Here is a 17,008-nt window from a genome sequence, read left to right on the forward strand (position 1 = left end):
GGTTCTTCTTCTCCATGCGAATCCCCTGTACCTCTACGCGGCTCACCATGACGGGCGGGAGGACACAGTCCCCTTCGCGATTTGGCACCCGCAGGTTCCCCAGCGACTGTCACCGGTGCTCCTGACCCTATTCCTCCCCTCTCTACTACTACTCGACCCGACCCTATACCCCCTTCCCCCGTTGCTACCCACTCGTCTAGGAATACAGAAGCTGTCTTTCTCTCGGACACGCCGGCCTCAACGCTTCCGCCGACTACAATGCCCACACCACTGCCGGAACTGAGGCGGTCACGGTGGACAGTCAAAGCCCCCGTCAGACTCAATATCTGACGCCGGACTTTTTTTTAAAACGGGGTGAATGTGGTGAAACCACTGTGTTATATTGTGCTGCCACAGTATTACGTGTTGTACAGTATTGCCACTATATTACATGTTGTACGGTTTTGGCTCTGCCCGTGGCTCCTCCCCCTAGGGCCTGGGTATATAGGCTGCCGACCTTTCACACTGCCTCATTCTGGGGCACGCTGCCAGCTCTGTTGTAAGTCAATTAAAGCCATAGTTAATTCACTCTGCGTTCTCCGTCTTGATTGATGGCATATCACATCCTAGCTCCCTGAATTCCTGTTTTACATCCCCGTCCCTTTTCCTACCTATGTCGTTTGTACCGATGTGTACCACGACTTGTGGCTGCTCCCCCTCCCCCTTAAGGATCCTGAAAACACGATCAGAGACGTCACGGACCTTGGCACCTGGGAGGCAACACACCAACCGTGAGCCTCTATCGTTGCCAAAGAACCGCCTATCTGTACCTCTAACTATAGAGTCTCCAATAACTAATGCTGCCCTGCTCTCCCCACTTCCCTTCTTAGCCACAGGGACAGACTCAGTGCCAGAGACCTGGTCACCGTGGCTTACCTCTGGTAGGTCCCCCCCCCCCAACAGTGTCCAAAACGGTATACCTGTTATTGAGGGGAGTTGAGAGATCAGAGATCTCTTCCTGCACTGATGAACAGTGCTCCTCAATACTGGAAATATGACTGATTGCGGCCTCGGCCGGGTGTTCCCCACTTAGGCCTGAAAAAAATAACGATGGGAGTGACCCCGCTAATCCTGCCCAGGAGGGTCTCTGTTTTATTTTGTCAGATCGCGCCCTTCATCTATTAACTGGGACCATTGAAGCGGTCTAATGCATTGTCAATGCGGTTCTTATGCTTTTGTTAAGTGCTTTTAGAAATGTACATAGCAAGTAATCCTTACAAGATAAAACATAATGACAAAAAGCACTAGCTTTTAAATTGTGGATTTTACTTAACTGCAGCATGTTAATGATCTGACATTTTACCAGTCACTGATATTGAGAGGCATGATTTATGGGAATTATAGCTGCTTCATATATAATCCTTGGCCCTGTTTGATAGACTGCAGTTCTAACAAATGTGAACTAAATTGCACTCTATAATTGAATATGTCAAAGTCTGTATGTATATAATTTATGGCCTGCATTATGACACATGACACACACAAAATTTCTTTGACCTCCAGAATTTGTTTAAAAAGCGCATGAAAGTTCCTGGATTAATCTGCTTCATTCAGTCATCAGAAAACTATTTTACAAATGACTAAGAGTTCACTTAAAGTGAGATAATACTTTGACAAATGTTTCATCAATTTCACTGCGTAAGTGGCCATCAAATGTATTTATTTCTTCAATGCATTCTACTTACAACTTCTGTTCTAAGGCCTACAGCAAGGAAAAGACAGCCTTGGAGAGAAGGCGAGTGCCTTCAAAACATCCCTTGTGGGGCAGGAGGAACAGGAGTGCTTCCTGTTCTTTCTTCAAAATGCTTAAGTATCATAATATTATGTACTTTGGCAAAAACTTCTTCCATGCTTTAAAATGGAAGAGAGACAAGGTCGGACACATTATGCAATGTGGCTTGACACAATTCACACCTCTTTAGCCTGGGGTTACCCCATCTCTGGATCTGTAAAGATTTAATCACCTGCTAATGGTCGCATTCCAAGCATTGTCTGGCATCTTTGAATTTGTCTATATATATGTTTCTGGAACATACCTCTTCATTCACCTGAGGAAGGAGCAGCGCTCCGAAAGCTAGTGACATCGAAACAAACCTGTTGGACTTTAACCTGGTGTTGTAAGACTTCGTACTGTGCTCACCCCAGTCCAACGCTGGCATCTCCACATCACATTATGCAATGCCAGAGATGTTATACTGTGTCCTGCAGTACTGTATGACCATTCGGGCAATATTAACTAAAGGGGTACGGAGGTCAAACTGTGAATGATATCCGAAAGGCCCCATTGAATGATGACAATCTCATTCAATTTCTTTGCGGTTCAGCATTCTTTGCATGAAAGATTGGGTCTGGTGAGCATGCGCAGTACATTAAGAAGATAAATGCACATTTTCTTTTACCTCACTGTGAGTTAGTGAAACTGGCAAAGTTTTCACCAGATGTTAAAAACACATTCAGTCAAGATTTTTTAAAAACTGTCTCCAGTGGATCAGACCTGGAGCTTTCACCTCCAACACCTGAATGATTAAATTCAATTTTGGCCAGGCGCAAAATAGATATCAGCTGATCAACCACCCATAGTGGACCATTGCTGATCTTTATTCAGGAAAATTGGTTGGGGTGGTGAAGAACGTGAAATTCACAAAGTGAGGCAAAATGAAAACAAAAATCAAATTGTTTATTCATTCTGTAAAACTAATCCTTTGGATGTCTTTCATTGTCCATAGGTGCTATCTCGAAGATGTTGCTTCAAAGGGAGCGTGGTTGAACCGATCCAGCATCATCTTTGCAGGGAACGATAAATGGTCTGTGGACCCACGGGTGTCAATTGCATCAGGTGGTAAACGGGAATATAGTCTTCAGATTCATAATGTAGAAGTCACTGATGATGGCCCATATACCTGCTCAATCCAGACCCAACATAATCCCAAGACATTGCAACTGCATTTGATAGTACAAGGTAAGCCATTTGAAAAGATTCCATGTTCTTGGGTACTGCGGATCCATCAGGATCAGAAATCAGGGGCAGAATATGTAATTCTGTTACTGATAGTCTGGTAATGTGTCATGTTAATTGTATACAGCCATTTTCTTTCTCCTCACAATTTTCTTCTCTCTTCTGGTGTTGACTTGTATTCATGTAAAGTTCGAAAGGCAATTATGTCCTCAGCTACCAATGCAAGAGGCTATTTTCCTTATGTGTGATTTAGACATTATAAAGGACAACATAGAGGCTTATCCTTGACCTCACTCAAATATATAGCACTGGATGGCGATCAGGAGATTTGAAACAGGTGACTTTCTCTTCCTCTAGCCCAGGAGTGTTGAGGCCAGTTTTAAAGGGAGGTGGTGGCATAGTGGTATTGTCGCTGGGCTAGTAATCCAGAGACGCAGGATAATGATCTGGGGACCCGGGTTCGAATCCCACCACGGGAGGTAATGGAATTTAAACTCAATAACAAATATCTGGAATTAAAAGTCAAATGATGACCATGAAACCATGGTCGATTGTTGTAAAAAGCCATCTGGTTCACTAATGTCCTTTAGCGAAGGAAATCTGCCATCCTTTCCTGGTCTGGCCTATGTGACTCCAGACCCAGAGCAATGTGGTTGACTCTTAAATGCCCTCTGAAATGGCCTAGCAAGCCACTCAGTTGTAATAACTACGAAAACACAAAAAGGAATGAGACCGGACGGACCACCCGGCATCAACCCAGGCACCGGAAACGACAGCGGCAAACCCAGTCCTGCCGACCCTGCAAAGTCCTCCTGACTAACATCTGGTGGCTTGTGCCAAAGTTGGGAGAGCTGCCTCACAGACAAGACTAGCCGAGCAACAGCCTGACATAGTTAGACTGACAGAATCATACCTTACAGACAATGTCCCAGACACCACTATCACTATTCCTGGGTATGTCCGGTCTCACCAGCAGGTCAGATCCAGCAGAGGTGACAGCACAGTGGTATGCAGTTGGGAGGGAGTTACCACATACCAGCCACCATCAGCTGATAAATCAGGACTCCTCCATGTTGAACACCACTTGGAGGAAGCACCAAGGAAGGCAAGGACACAGTATGTGCTCTGAATAGGGGACTTCAATATCCTTCAAGAGTGGCTCGGTAGTATCACTACAGACCGAGCTGACCGGGTCCTAAAGGGCATAGCTGCTAGACTAGTTTGCAGCAGGTGGTGAGGGAACCAACAAGAGACGAGAGCATACTTGACCTCATCCTCATCAATCTGCCTGCTGCAGATGCACCTGTCCATGGTGGTATCCGTAGAACTGACCACCGCACAGTCTATGTGGAGACAAAGTCTCGTCTTTACATGGAGGGTATCCTCAATTATGTTGTGTGGCACTACCACCATGTTAAATGGGATAGACTTCAAACAGATCTAGCAGCTCATGACTGGGCATCCATGAGGTGCTGTGGGCCATCAGCACGTGGGGCAGCATGGTAGCATAGTGGTTAGCACAATTGCTTCACAGCACCAGGGTCCCAGATTCAATTCCCGGCTGGGTCACTGTCTGTGTGGAGTCTGCACGTTCTCCCCGTGTGTGCGTGGGTTTCCTCCGGGTGCTCCGGTTTCCTCCCACAGTCCAAAGATGTGCAGGTTAGGTGCATTGGCCATGCTAAATTGCCCTTAATGTTGGGTGGGGTTACTGGGTTATGGGGGTAGGGTGGAGATGTGGGCCTAGGTAGGGTGCTCTTTCTAAGAGCCGGTGCAGACTCGATGGGCCGAATGGCCTCCTTTTGTACTGTAAATTCTATGATTCTATGATTAATCAGCAGCAACAGTATCCAAACACAATTTGCAACCTCATGGCCTGGCATATCCCCACTTAACCATTACCACCACGCCAGGGGATCAACCCTGGTTCATTGAAGAGTGCAGGAGAGCATGCCAGGAGCAACATCAAGCATGCTGAAAAATGAGGTGTCGACCTGGTGAAGCTACATCACAGGACTACTTGTGTGCCAAACAGCGTAAGCAACAAGTAATAGACAGAGCTAAGCGATTCCACAACGAACGCATGAGATCTAAGTTCTGTAGTCCTGCCACATCCAGCCATGAATGGTGGTGGACAATTAAACAACTCACTGGAGGAGGAGGCTCCACAAATATCCCCATCCTCAATGATAGAGGAGCATGTATGTGCAAAAGACAATGCTGAGGCATTTGCAACAATCTTCAGCCAGAAGTTCCGAATGGATGATCCATCTCGATCTGCTCCAGAGGTCCCCAGCATCACAGATGTCAGTCTTCAGCCAAGACGATTCACTCCATGTGACATCAAGAAACAGCTGAAGGCACTGGATACTGCAAAGGCTATGGACCCTGACAATATCCCGGCAATAGTACAGAAGACATCCCAGCCAAGCTGTTCTAGTACAGGTACAACACTGACATCTTCCCGGCAATGCGCAGAATTGCTCAGGTGTGTCCTGTGCGCAAGGAACTGGACAAATCCAACCCAGTCAATTATTGCCCTATCAGTCTACTCTCCATCATCAGCAAAGTGATGGAAGGAGTCATCAACAGTGCTATCAAGTGGCACTTACTGAGCAATAACCTGCTCACTTGACATCAAGCCAGCGTTTGACCGAGTATGACATCAAGGAGCTCTAGCTAAACTGGAGGCAATGGGAACAAGGGGGAAAACTCTCTGCTGGCTGGAGTCATATCTGACACAAAGGAAGGTGGTGGTTGGAGGTCAATCGTCACAATCCCAGGACATTGCTGTAGGAGTTCCTCTGGGTAGTGCCCTCGGCCCAACCATCTTCAGCTGCTTCTTCAATGACCTGCCTTCCATCATAAGATCAGAAGTGGCGATGTTTGCAGATGACTGCACAATGTTCAGCACCATTCATGCCTCCTCAGATAATGAAGCAGTCCATGTCCAAATACAGCAAGACCTGTACAATATCCAGGCTTGGGCTGACAAGAGTGCCAGACCATGACCATCTCCTACAAGAGAAGATCTAACCACCACCCCTTGACTTACAGTGGCATTACCATCATTGAATCCCCCACAGTCAACATGCTGGGGGTTACCATTGATCAGAAACTGAACTGAACTAGCCACATTAATACTGTGGCTACCAGGGTAGGTCAAAGGCAAAGAATCCTACGGTGAACTCACCTCCTGGCCCCCCAATGCCTGTCTACCATCTACAGGGCACAAGTCAGGAATGTAAGGAATACTCTCCACTTGCCTGGATGAGTGCAGCTCCAACAACACTCAAGAAGCTCAACACCATCCAGGACAAAGCAGCCCATTCTGTTGCTCCCCCTTCCACTAACATTTATACCCTCCACCGCTGACTAAAAGTGGCAGCCATGTGTACCATCTACAAGGTGCACTGCAGTAACTCACCAAGGTTCCTTAGGCAACACCTTCCAAACCCACGATCACTACCATCTAGAAGGGCAAGAGCAGATGGTACCTGGGAACCCCACCACCTGGTGGTTCCTCTCCAAGTCGCTCACCACCCTGATTGAAAATATATCATCGTTCCTTCACTTTCACTCGGGCAACATCCTGTAACTCCCTCCATAACAGCACAGCTAACTACACCTCAAGGACTGTAGCGATTCAAGAAGGCAACTCACCACCACCTTCTGAAGGGCAACTAGGGATGGACAATAAATGCTGGCCTAACCAGCAATGCCCACATCCCGTAAATGAATTTTTTAAAAAACCGAGCTAAGTATAGCAAAATCAGCAAAGACTGGAGATTGAGCCCAAGATCTAGTGTGTTGCAAACAAGAACGTCCATTTATATAGATATATATCTCGTTCTTGTGTTGTCCCACATGGCTTCATAACTAATCAAATAATGGTATCTTTCTGTGCTAAAAAACATTCAGCCCATTGTGTCATGCTGGCTCTCAGCAAGAACAGCCCAGTTAGTCTCATTTTCCTGTAACTCTGCAAATATCTTCTTTTCAGATAATTATCCAATTCCCTTTTGAAAGCCACAATTGAATCTACCACCACTGCGCTTCCAGGCAGTGCATTTGAGATCCGAACCACTCACTGCATATTTAAGCTTTCCTTCCTCTTGTTCCTGCTTCTTTTACCAATCACCATAAATCAAAGTTTTCTGATTCTCATCAATGGGAGCAGCTTCTTTCTATGTTACGAGCCCAGTTGCTGTTATAACTGGACAGGGAGATTCCAGAATGGAACTCTGGCTCAAAACAACTTTACTTGTATTTAAAAAAAAAATAAAAATATGGAGGAACACAGGCCCAGAAGCACTAATTAGTTTTTAACAAGAAAAAAAACTATTGAACATGAAAAAAATTGGATTATGATACAATATTCCTTTATTCCATCCTTAGCTTAATAATTATGTGCACAGTTTTAAATATTAACATGGATTACAAAGTATATCTTAAGCTACGACTGTCACAGTAACACAATGTTCCTTTGAACACACAAGATGGATGTGGTCAAATACACTCTCCACTCTGAACTCCAAATGAATGTCTGTGGATTTCTCCTCCAAATCGTCTCGGATCATTGTCACCCGAGAATTTCCAAACTCCACTCCCAATCAAACTTTGGTCACAATACTGGTTTCCATTAGCGGTTTGCTTGCCAAATCCCATCCAGATTGTGCAAATGACACTTTTAAACAAAGCTTCATCTCCACTTTTAATAGCGAATCCAGTCCTGGTTTTACACCAACCCCTTTAGGATTTCTTTGTCTTTACTGTTGTATAAGCTGTTTACAATTGCTTTAACTCTCAATTCCCAGACTCCAGTAAAATGGTATCAAACATTTGATTTACCTCTAAGTCCCAGTTTATAGCCGATTACTACAATTTTCTCTAACTCAAAATACTTTGTTTACTCTTCCTTGAATTCTTCTCAACACTACCTTGGTCTCTGTTCTCTTAACTTCAATCATCTTAAGACATTCTTTCTGTCCCAATACCTTGGTTACCTGGGCTGTTCTATAACTTGACCACCCAGGAACCCTGCAGCAGGGTGCCAGCCACTACACTTAGTTCCACTACTTTTGTAATAAATTCCCTCAGGTTCCCCGGAAGGGCATGGTGCTGTGCGCCGTATTGCACGATGTGGCGGACCCTGGCCAGCAGCGGGTCGGTCTGTGTCTAAGCCTTTACTTGGACCGCCATTACTGGTAATGAGTCCATGAAATGTAAGGTCGTGATCACCTTGTCCAGTGCCACTAGCATACTCGTACACCGCCAGAAGAAGAAGAGCCCAACGCTGAATGCGGGTGGACACCGTAGGGATAATTGCTTTGGTCCTCTTTGAATATGGTCAGTGTATATAGACATACTGATGGAATCGTTTTACGCCGAACACCAGTGCCAACCCTTCCTTTTCTATTGTGCGTAATTTCCCCTCACTGCCGCGAAAGTGCGTGAAGCGAATGCAATTGGTCGTTCGGTACCATCGTCCATCCTGTTGCCAGGACGGCCCCGGTTCAAGAGGCAGCACGGTGGCGCAATGGTTAGCATTGCTGCCTGTGGCGCTGAGGACCCGTGTTCGAATCCCGGCCCTGGGTCTCCACCTTGTGGAGTTTGCATATTCTCCCCATGTCTGCGTGGGTTTCACAACCACAACCCAAAGATGTGCAGGGTTAGGTGGATTGGCCACGCTAAATTGGCCCTTATTTTGAAAAAATTAACTGTGTACTTTTTTTAAAAGGACGGCCCCGGTTACGTAGGGTGAGGCATCACAGGTGAGCAACAAAGGCTTTGACGTGCCGAAGTGAGTCAGCAAGTGGGAGGACGACAGTCGGCACTTTACTTCGTTAAGCGTTTCTGCTGCGGCGGGTCCCAAATCCACCGTTGGCCCTTCTTTAACAACAGGTGTCGCGGGACCAAGATTGTCGCCAAGTTTGGGATGAACTTCCCGTAAACAGTTGACCAGGCCTAAAAATCAAACAGAGTTCCGTGGGATCCTTTGGTACGGGTGCCTGCCGGATGGCCTGAACTTTATCGTCTACTGGGTGCAGTCCATGCCTGTCAACTCTGCAGCCCAAATAGACCACTTCTTTCACGTGGAACATGCACTTTTCACACCTGGAACCTACGCAGCACGTTCTCCAGGTTTGTCAGATGCCCCTGGTCTGAGAAACCGGTAAGCAGTACCTCATCCAAGTAAACTTCCACTTGTGGCAACCCGTGGAGGATATTTTCCATCATCCTTTGGACAATGGCACATGCTGAAGAGACCCCAAATGGCAGCCTGGTATATTCATACAACCCCGTTTGCATGTTGATGGTCACGTATTTGCATGAGAATGGGTCCAAAACCAACTAGAGATAGGCGTGGCTCATGTTGATCTGGGTAAAAGTCCCTCCTCTGCTGAGTCTCGCATATAGGTCTTCAATCTTTGGCACCGGGTAACGATCCAGACAGGATACTCGGCTGACTGCAATTTTGTAATCCCCGTAAAGGTGGACGGACCGTCAGGCTTCATAACCGGCATGACTGGATCAGCCCAATCTGCAAATTGCACCGGGCAGATGATGCCAAGCTTCTCCAAATGGTCCAGTTTTGCATCAACCTTCCGTTTCAAAGCATAAAGAACGGGGTGGGCCCGAAAATAGCATGGTTGGGCCTCTGAGTCTACTGATAATCCTGGTGGAGATCACCTGGATGGTACCAAGTTCCTCTTGTAACACCCCCGGGAAATCTGCTAATATCGTGTCCAGCTCATTGGGATATTTTTGCCATAATCGCTGCCAGTCCAGCCGGAGGCATTTTACCAGTCACGCCCCAGCAAATTGGGCCTGAACCTTTCATTACCACTAGTGGTAGATTCGCCGACTGAGCCCCATATTCCACTTGGACTTTCGAAGAGCCAGCAATCTCCAATGGCTGCCCTGCATACATTGCTAGCTGGGCGTTGATATCTCTCAAGCTAAGGTGCATACCCCTGAGCGGATTTTGTCGTACATGCAGTGGCTGATCACCGAGACGGCAGCTGCGTATCAAGTTCCATCCAAATCGGAAACCCATTGATTTGGACCATAACCTGCAATTGCCCCACCTGGGGTGCCGAAATGCAGGTGGCGGACCTCCTCCGGCATGGCGTTGACGAAATGCGACAGTGCTCTGGGGCGGTCACTGGTGCAGCGGTGACGGGAAGGTGAGGTTTCCTGCTGGCGTCTTACCTGCTGCCTTCCTATGGTGCTGGAGTGTTCATTCCGTTCGTCAGGGATCTCCGGTGTGTGGGACGCACGGTGTCCATCAGTGGGGAAATGGTGTCATCGGCCCTAATCCCCAGTAGTGCGCTCCCAACAACGGGAGTCCGGACTTTCCGCACGGGAGAGGGGTGCTCCGAACCTGCTGGTCAACCAAGGTTCAGGACAGCCATCCTTTGGATGCATTCCCGGGACAAAGATATCTCTGTTGCTTTTTTCATGACCAGATCAGTTTCACACAATAAATGTCCTTGGGCCGGCCAATCTCTGATCCCTCAAACCAACTGGTCACGGGGCGTCTCTGATAATGCCTGCCCGATCTCACAAAACTCAGTGTGTTTGCGCAACTGGCCCAGGAATTCTGCTATGAGTTCGCCCTGGTGTTGAGAAGCCACATGGAAATGAAAACGATGAATGATTAGTGACGGTTTCGGGTCAAAATGGTTGCTGACCAGCGTAACCAGTTTCGCGATCTAGCGAGTCAGGAAATGTTAAACATTTGGTAATCCTGATTCACACCACAAACTGCAAGGAGGGTCACTGTCTATCTGTCATCCCCGACTACGTTGTTCAGACGATTTCATTCACTCGATGTACTGGGTCCAATCCCCAGTCTCGCCGTCAAACACCTCAAGCTTAACGATGAGTGGCATATCTGCTGCCTGAGTGGAGGTCTCTCAGGCCTAATTGAAGTGGGCCCGGTCTGGAGGAAATTGCGCCTTCTGCAGCTCCACTGAGCCCTCATCGCCAGTGTAAAGTTTCAGGCAAGCAACCATTCAGAAGCAGTGACTGTAGAAAAGTATTTTTTTTTCTCCTCACGATACACTCCTCCTGCTCCCCAAAGGGTCTCCTGCGCCCTGGCCCACACCCGGGCCGGGGTATTTATATCCCAGCAGTCCTAGGAAAAGGGAGGTTAGCCCCGCCCATTAAATCGTATTCAGGTGAGGCCACAGGGACTCTGATGTTGCAGATCCCTGGGCCTCCTGTCAGGATGCAACACCAACATAAATCTAACTATAGGTTTTGCCCTTCCAGGCGCAGAAAGAGTAAATTAAAGAAATGTAAAACTATACTTTATCCCAAATGGTTAGAAATACAAATATAAATCCCTTAAAACTATCTTTGGTTTCCTTACATCTATCTAGCCCATCCAGACCATTCATGGTTTTGAACACCTCTAACAAATCTCCTCCAAATTTCCTCTTTTCATTCGATATACAGAACTAAAACTGACAACTCTGCCCAGCCAGTCAAGGCCAGTGTTAATGCTGTACTCAAGCCTCCTCCCATCTATCGGCCGCATTGCGCCTGAAAGGCACCGCCGTGCAACCAGTAGATGCCAGGAGATCCCTCTTCCAGGGTCTACCCGGTTCACCACACCTCGCGAGATCTAATGTGATCTCGTGAGATGTCGCAATCCGAATCCCATGCATTGTGGGCGGGATCAGCATTTTGCAAATCTGCATATTAGAGCAAGACAGCTAGTATCACTCAAATATGCGCTCGCCTGATCTACTGAGACCCTGGGATCTAACGCCTTCGCCTTGGAGACCTCGGACGAATGCCTTTCAGTGCTGGTCCCCACAAACGGGGACCAGATGGAACGGCACTTGGGGGGATCTCCCAGGGAATCCGAAGCCCCAGGTGGCTGCCCTCTAGCAGGGTGGCACCTTGGCATTGCTGGTGCAAATCTGGCACCTTGGCACTGCCAGCCTGGTACCCTGACAGTGCCCTCCAGGTGCCAGCCTGGCACTGCCAAGGTGCCAGGCTGACATTTTCCCCGCGGTGGGGATCACGCTCAGGGGTGCACTGCGCGTGTGAGTTGGAGAGATTTGGAGGTTTCATCGAGGGGCCGAGATCTCTTCCTCGATGGAGGAGTTCCAGCGAGCAGAGCTCCTCAGTACAGGAAATGGGACTAAGTGCAGCCTCGGCGGGAAGTTCTCCGCTGAGGCCCCGAATTGTAACAGAATTTCAATAGATAACATGGTGTTTGTTGGGGAACCCCTGTCTAAACGCGCTCGTCACAAGATCATACCCTAAATCTATTTTGGAACCCCCTATTTCCTTCTCTGCTCAAGTGCTTATATAAAAACAGAAAATGTTGGAAAGACTCAGCTGGTGTGGCGGCATCTGTGCCGAGCAAAACAAAATTCACGGGCTAGATTTGCAGTACCAAGGTGGGTAGCACTGGTCGGGAAATTTTTATTCCTTAATTCCATCCCCCTCCCCCTACCCCCAGTGGGTTCCACTGGGTAGCTGTCCTTAGGTGGTCAATAATTATCACCAAAGGGCCTTAATTGAGTTGAGGGTGGGCAGGAAAGTGGTGGGTGTGCCACACAGGGTATTTTACAGGCCTCTTCCCCACCTGCAATTTCTCTTGCGGGAGACTTAAAATTCTACCCTATGTTTCTGTTTACAAAGCCGATGTATAGATTACTTTTGACATGTAGCCACTGTTGTGAAACATATCAGCCAATTTTCACACAGCAAATGAGATAAATGGTCAGTTAATCATTTGGTTGAGGTCTAAATGTTTGGCAAGATACTTGTCTTAACACGAGGTCATGGGTTTTTTACATCTATCTAAATAGGCAATCGAGTAGGTTTGTTTAAAACACAGCACCTGCACTCCCTAAATACGGCACATAAATAGACTGCATTTTGTGCGCCATGATCAGGGCTGAAGTTTATCTTACAAGTTAGCCAACTGGCTCAATCTGATACCTGTTTTTGACACTTTTCAGAAGGCAAAGTTTGCTTTTCCTTTAATGTTTGTTACAATTGCAGCGCCATGACTATTTAGACACAGTATGAATTAGATGCTACATAAGATCTTAGTTCACACTAATAGAAGGAAGGTACACAGAGGGTAGTGGGTGCCTGGAACTCGCTACCGGAGGAGGTGGTGGAAGCAGGGACGATAGTGACATTTAAGGGGCATCTTGACAAATACATGAATAGGATGGGAATAGAGGGATACGGACCCAGGAAGTGTAGAAGATTGTAGTTTAGTCGGGCAGCATGGTCGGCATGGGCTTGGAGGGCCGAAGGGCCTGTTCCTGTGCTGTACATTTCTTTGTTCTTTGTTTGTTCTTTGTTTGAGTTGCCTGCAAATAGGTCAAAATTAGATTGCTCAATATATTTTCAATATCACTGTCATATATTGTGAAACAGGCTTACTTGTGTGAGTGTGCGTCTAAACAGAGCTTTTATAGAGTAGAGGCAACATGAATAGGAATTTGCATTATACAGATAAGGGGAGCGATGCAAAATTTATTGTTGTATTTTGATAGTAACAGATACAATTAGAACATCGTAAATGGGTGAGGCAAAGTTGTAAGTTTACTTTTGTAAAAAAAAATAGTAGTGTTAAAGTAATATGAAAGGTTGGTAAATTCTGGGAGGAGGAATTTCTAAAGTATTATAGAAACAATAGTTGATGACCAAACAAAATAAACAAATTTAAAGATAAATTGAAGATGGTTAGGTTGTGGCTATGAGATCTTGACAAGACAGTGTGAGCTGGAGACAGAACTGTCAACACCAGCTTCTACCACCCTCTGAGAAATGTTTTTTTGTACGCACAGCTTTTGAGACAGGCTGTGGCTTCTCAGTAATGTGTTGGGTGTTCTGGATCACAAACAGGTCACCGACACTTGAAGTGGTGCAACTCTATTTTATTATAAGGTTAACTATATTAACATACTTGAACTGTGGGTAAATGCAATACCAGCTTTAACTGTTGACCCTTGCCTAGTCCTAACCAGGTGATTCACTCAGCGCATGGTGAATGTCTGTGTTGCAGGCTGTGAGCTCTGTGCTCCGAGCTGGTTGCTACTAGAATGAGCGGGAACTCTCTTGTCCCCTGTCTTTATAGTGCGTGTGCTCTCACTGGTGATTGGCTGCGGTGTTGTGTATGCTGATTGGTCCCACTGCATGTCCATCAGTGTGTGTGTGTGTCTGCACCATAATATACTGGTGTATATTATGACATCCCCCCTTTTATATAAAGAACATGTGCCTGCTTGACAATAAATATTGTGTAGTGAATGTACCTGACTATGTGTATGCGTGTTATTTACATGACTATGTACATGAGGCTAATCTATTTACACGGGAAGGTGCCTGGTGCAGAGAAATAGGGTGTCACACCAACAACAAAATGAACATTCTATACAAACTACTGGAACGATGAAACAGGATAACAGAACAGATCAAAGAGTCCAACATTGTGAAACTCATAAGTCAAGTCTCTGAGGTGGGCGACAAATTCTGGTTGACCGCCTCAAGGGTGGGTCAGGAGCCACCGTCTGAGGAAGGGGCTGGGCCACACGGCTGAGTGAGGAGGATGCAGAGTATTCGGACTCTCCACATAGTCCAGGTTGGGGACAATAGGAGGGCGTGGCACCGATGGAGGCTCACGTAGCGAGCGTGAAACGAGACGAAGCGCACGCCGATTGCGGCGGCGAATGGAACCACCTGGCAGATGAACCAGGAACGAGCGGGGAGCCACCTGCCGAAGAACCACAGCAGTTGCAGACCAGCCACCCTCCGGAAGATGGATGCGGACATTATCATCCAGCGCCAGAGCAGGGAGATCAGTCGCCCGAGCGTCATGCGCCACCTTGTGTTGTGCACGAGACTGTTGCATCCGCTGAAGGACCGAAACGTGTCGAGGTCTGGGACGTGAATGGACGGCACCATGATCCTGAGGGTGCGACCCATGAGCAGCTGGGCTGGCGACAGGCCCGTGGAGAGTGGGGCCGAATGATAGGCCAGCAAGGCGAGGTAGAAGTCGGATCCTGCATCGGCAGCCTTGCAGAGGAGCCGTTTGACGATGTGGACGCCCTTTTCCGCTTTGCCATTGGATTGGGGGTGCAGGGGACTGGATGTCACATGCACAAAGTTGTACCTGCTGGCAAAGTAGGGGCAGAAGCAGGGGCCATTGTCCGACATCACAGTGAGTGGGATGCCGTGATGAGCAAAGGTCTCCTTGCAGGCACGGATGACCGCCGATGATGTGATGTCGTGCAGGCCTGTTTCTGTAGAGAATCTAAACCTGTTGTCTTTATTTAAAAAGGGTTTAACTTGTGGATGTTGTTTGGAAAGTTATCAAGGGTTATCTATAGAGTACTGTATCTTTTGAGGGGTGGTCAGGATTGATAAAGTGTTTACTGTGTGTTTATAAAATGTTAACTGGATTCATAGAATAAACATTGTTTAGTTTTAAACATACTTTAGCTCTCTGTTGCATCACACCTGTAAAGTGGGTCCTTGTGCTCCCCATAACCAACATCTATTTAAAGTTGTGGGTCAGGTGAACTCCATGATATACTTTGGTATTCTCTAAACCCTGGCCCATAATACTTGGCAACCAGAGAGGATGAATGACACATCTTGGTTGCTGCTGCCTCTTCCGAGGTCAGGGCTGTCATGATATGTAAATATGCAGATAATGATATACATACAGGCACAGACAGGCAGCTAATGAACACAGAGAACAGGACATGACCAATGTGCAGGCAGGACACTCAAGAGTGGTATCTCACTATAAAAGGCACGAGGCACTCACACTCCGTCTCTTTCCACTGATGAACATCTACAGAGTGAGTCAGGGTTCATGTACAATATCACACCTCCAGCACGTGGCTAAGAGCTAGTCTGGTTCAGTCAGACAGAATAACCACACTTAGGTTAGCTGAGAGTCGAACTCATAGAGAACTGTGCTACTGGTTCAATAAATCAGATTGAACAAACCTCAAGATCTGGAGTATCTTTTGGTTAAAGCTGCATCCAGTTGCAGCCTGTGTTATCCCAGAGTACATAACACATCAAGGGCAATACGTTTTTAGCCCTCGGCAACCCCATAACTAGAGAATACTGGTATACGTGAGAGGCCTGAGCTTTGATGTTGTGTGTTGAGGGGATGGGGGACGGTGTGTGGGTGAACCTTCGAAATCGGGAGGGGAGGGACTGGGGGGGCCCATGTCAGCAGCGGTGTGGCTTTACTGCGTTGTCAGTGTGGGAGGTGGGGGAGACATGGCGCAGCCATTCTCACACTGCACAGGGATAAAGTTTAAATCTAAATTTACAGAGCATGGCACCATGACATGACATCGTTGAGTAACTGCATGGGTGAACATAGTGATTTTTACCTCTACTAGTGCCTAGGTTCACTTATGCCCACGAGGTGCCTATCATTTCTTATTCTTCCTCACCCTCCCGCTATGTCTAGGTGTATCCGCAGGATCCACAGTTAAGGTTGAAGCGGCTTGCTGACATCCACACCCTGTCGTCTTAGATGACCTTGGTGGAGGTTCCCTGCCAGGCCTAGGCCTTGAAGGTCTGGACCCACTTTTGGGCTGCATAGGTGTTGCAATGCTGCCCTCCTTGGTGTGTGGGGTTGGAGATGTGTCACTCACCATTCACGGGGTGAGGGGGGGTGTCAGATGGCTGGATACATGGAAAACAAATTGCTGAATATACACTGTTTTGTCGCTGGGAGCGACATTTTGAAAAATATGGGAGAATTCTTCCCTTTGTATTTATATAACCCTCAAGTATCGTCATATGATTATTAACAAGTAACATTGGTTCCAAGTCACATAATTAGGTCAAACTTGGTCAAAGAACTATGTTTTAAGGAACATTTGAAAGGAGGAGAGAAAGATAGCAAGTCAGAGGGGTTAAAGGAGGGAATTCCAGAGCTCAGGACTCAAGTAGTTGAAGGCAAGGCTATCAAAGAACAAAGAACAAAGAAAAGTACAGCAC

General features: G+C 47.0%; 1 protein-coding gene across 2 annotated transcripts in view; it reads left to right on the forward strand.

Annotated features, from left to right (window-relative positions):
- negr1 (neuronal growth regulator 1) overlaps window positions 1-17,008 on the forward strand; it is a 1,009,857-nt gene that overhangs the window by 607,653 nt on the left and 385,196 nt on the right. For both annotated transcript variants that reach the window (XM_072511034.1, XM_072511035.1), the window contains exon 2: window positions 2,766-2,998. In XM_072511034.1, the coding sequence (XP_072367135.1) occupies window positions 2,766-2,998 (233 nt within the window). The remainder of the gene's footprint in view (window positions 1-2,765; window positions 2,999-17,008) is intronic.

Source organism: Scyliorhinus torazame, chromosome 7 (genome assembly GCF_047496885.1).
Source record: "Scyliorhinus torazame isolate Kashiwa2021f chromosome 7, sScyTor2.1, whole genome shotgun sequence".
Classification (NCBI taxonomy): domain Eukaryota; kingdom Metazoa; phylum Chordata; class Chondrichthyes; order Carcharhiniformes; family Scyliorhinidae; genus Scyliorhinus; species Scyliorhinus torazame.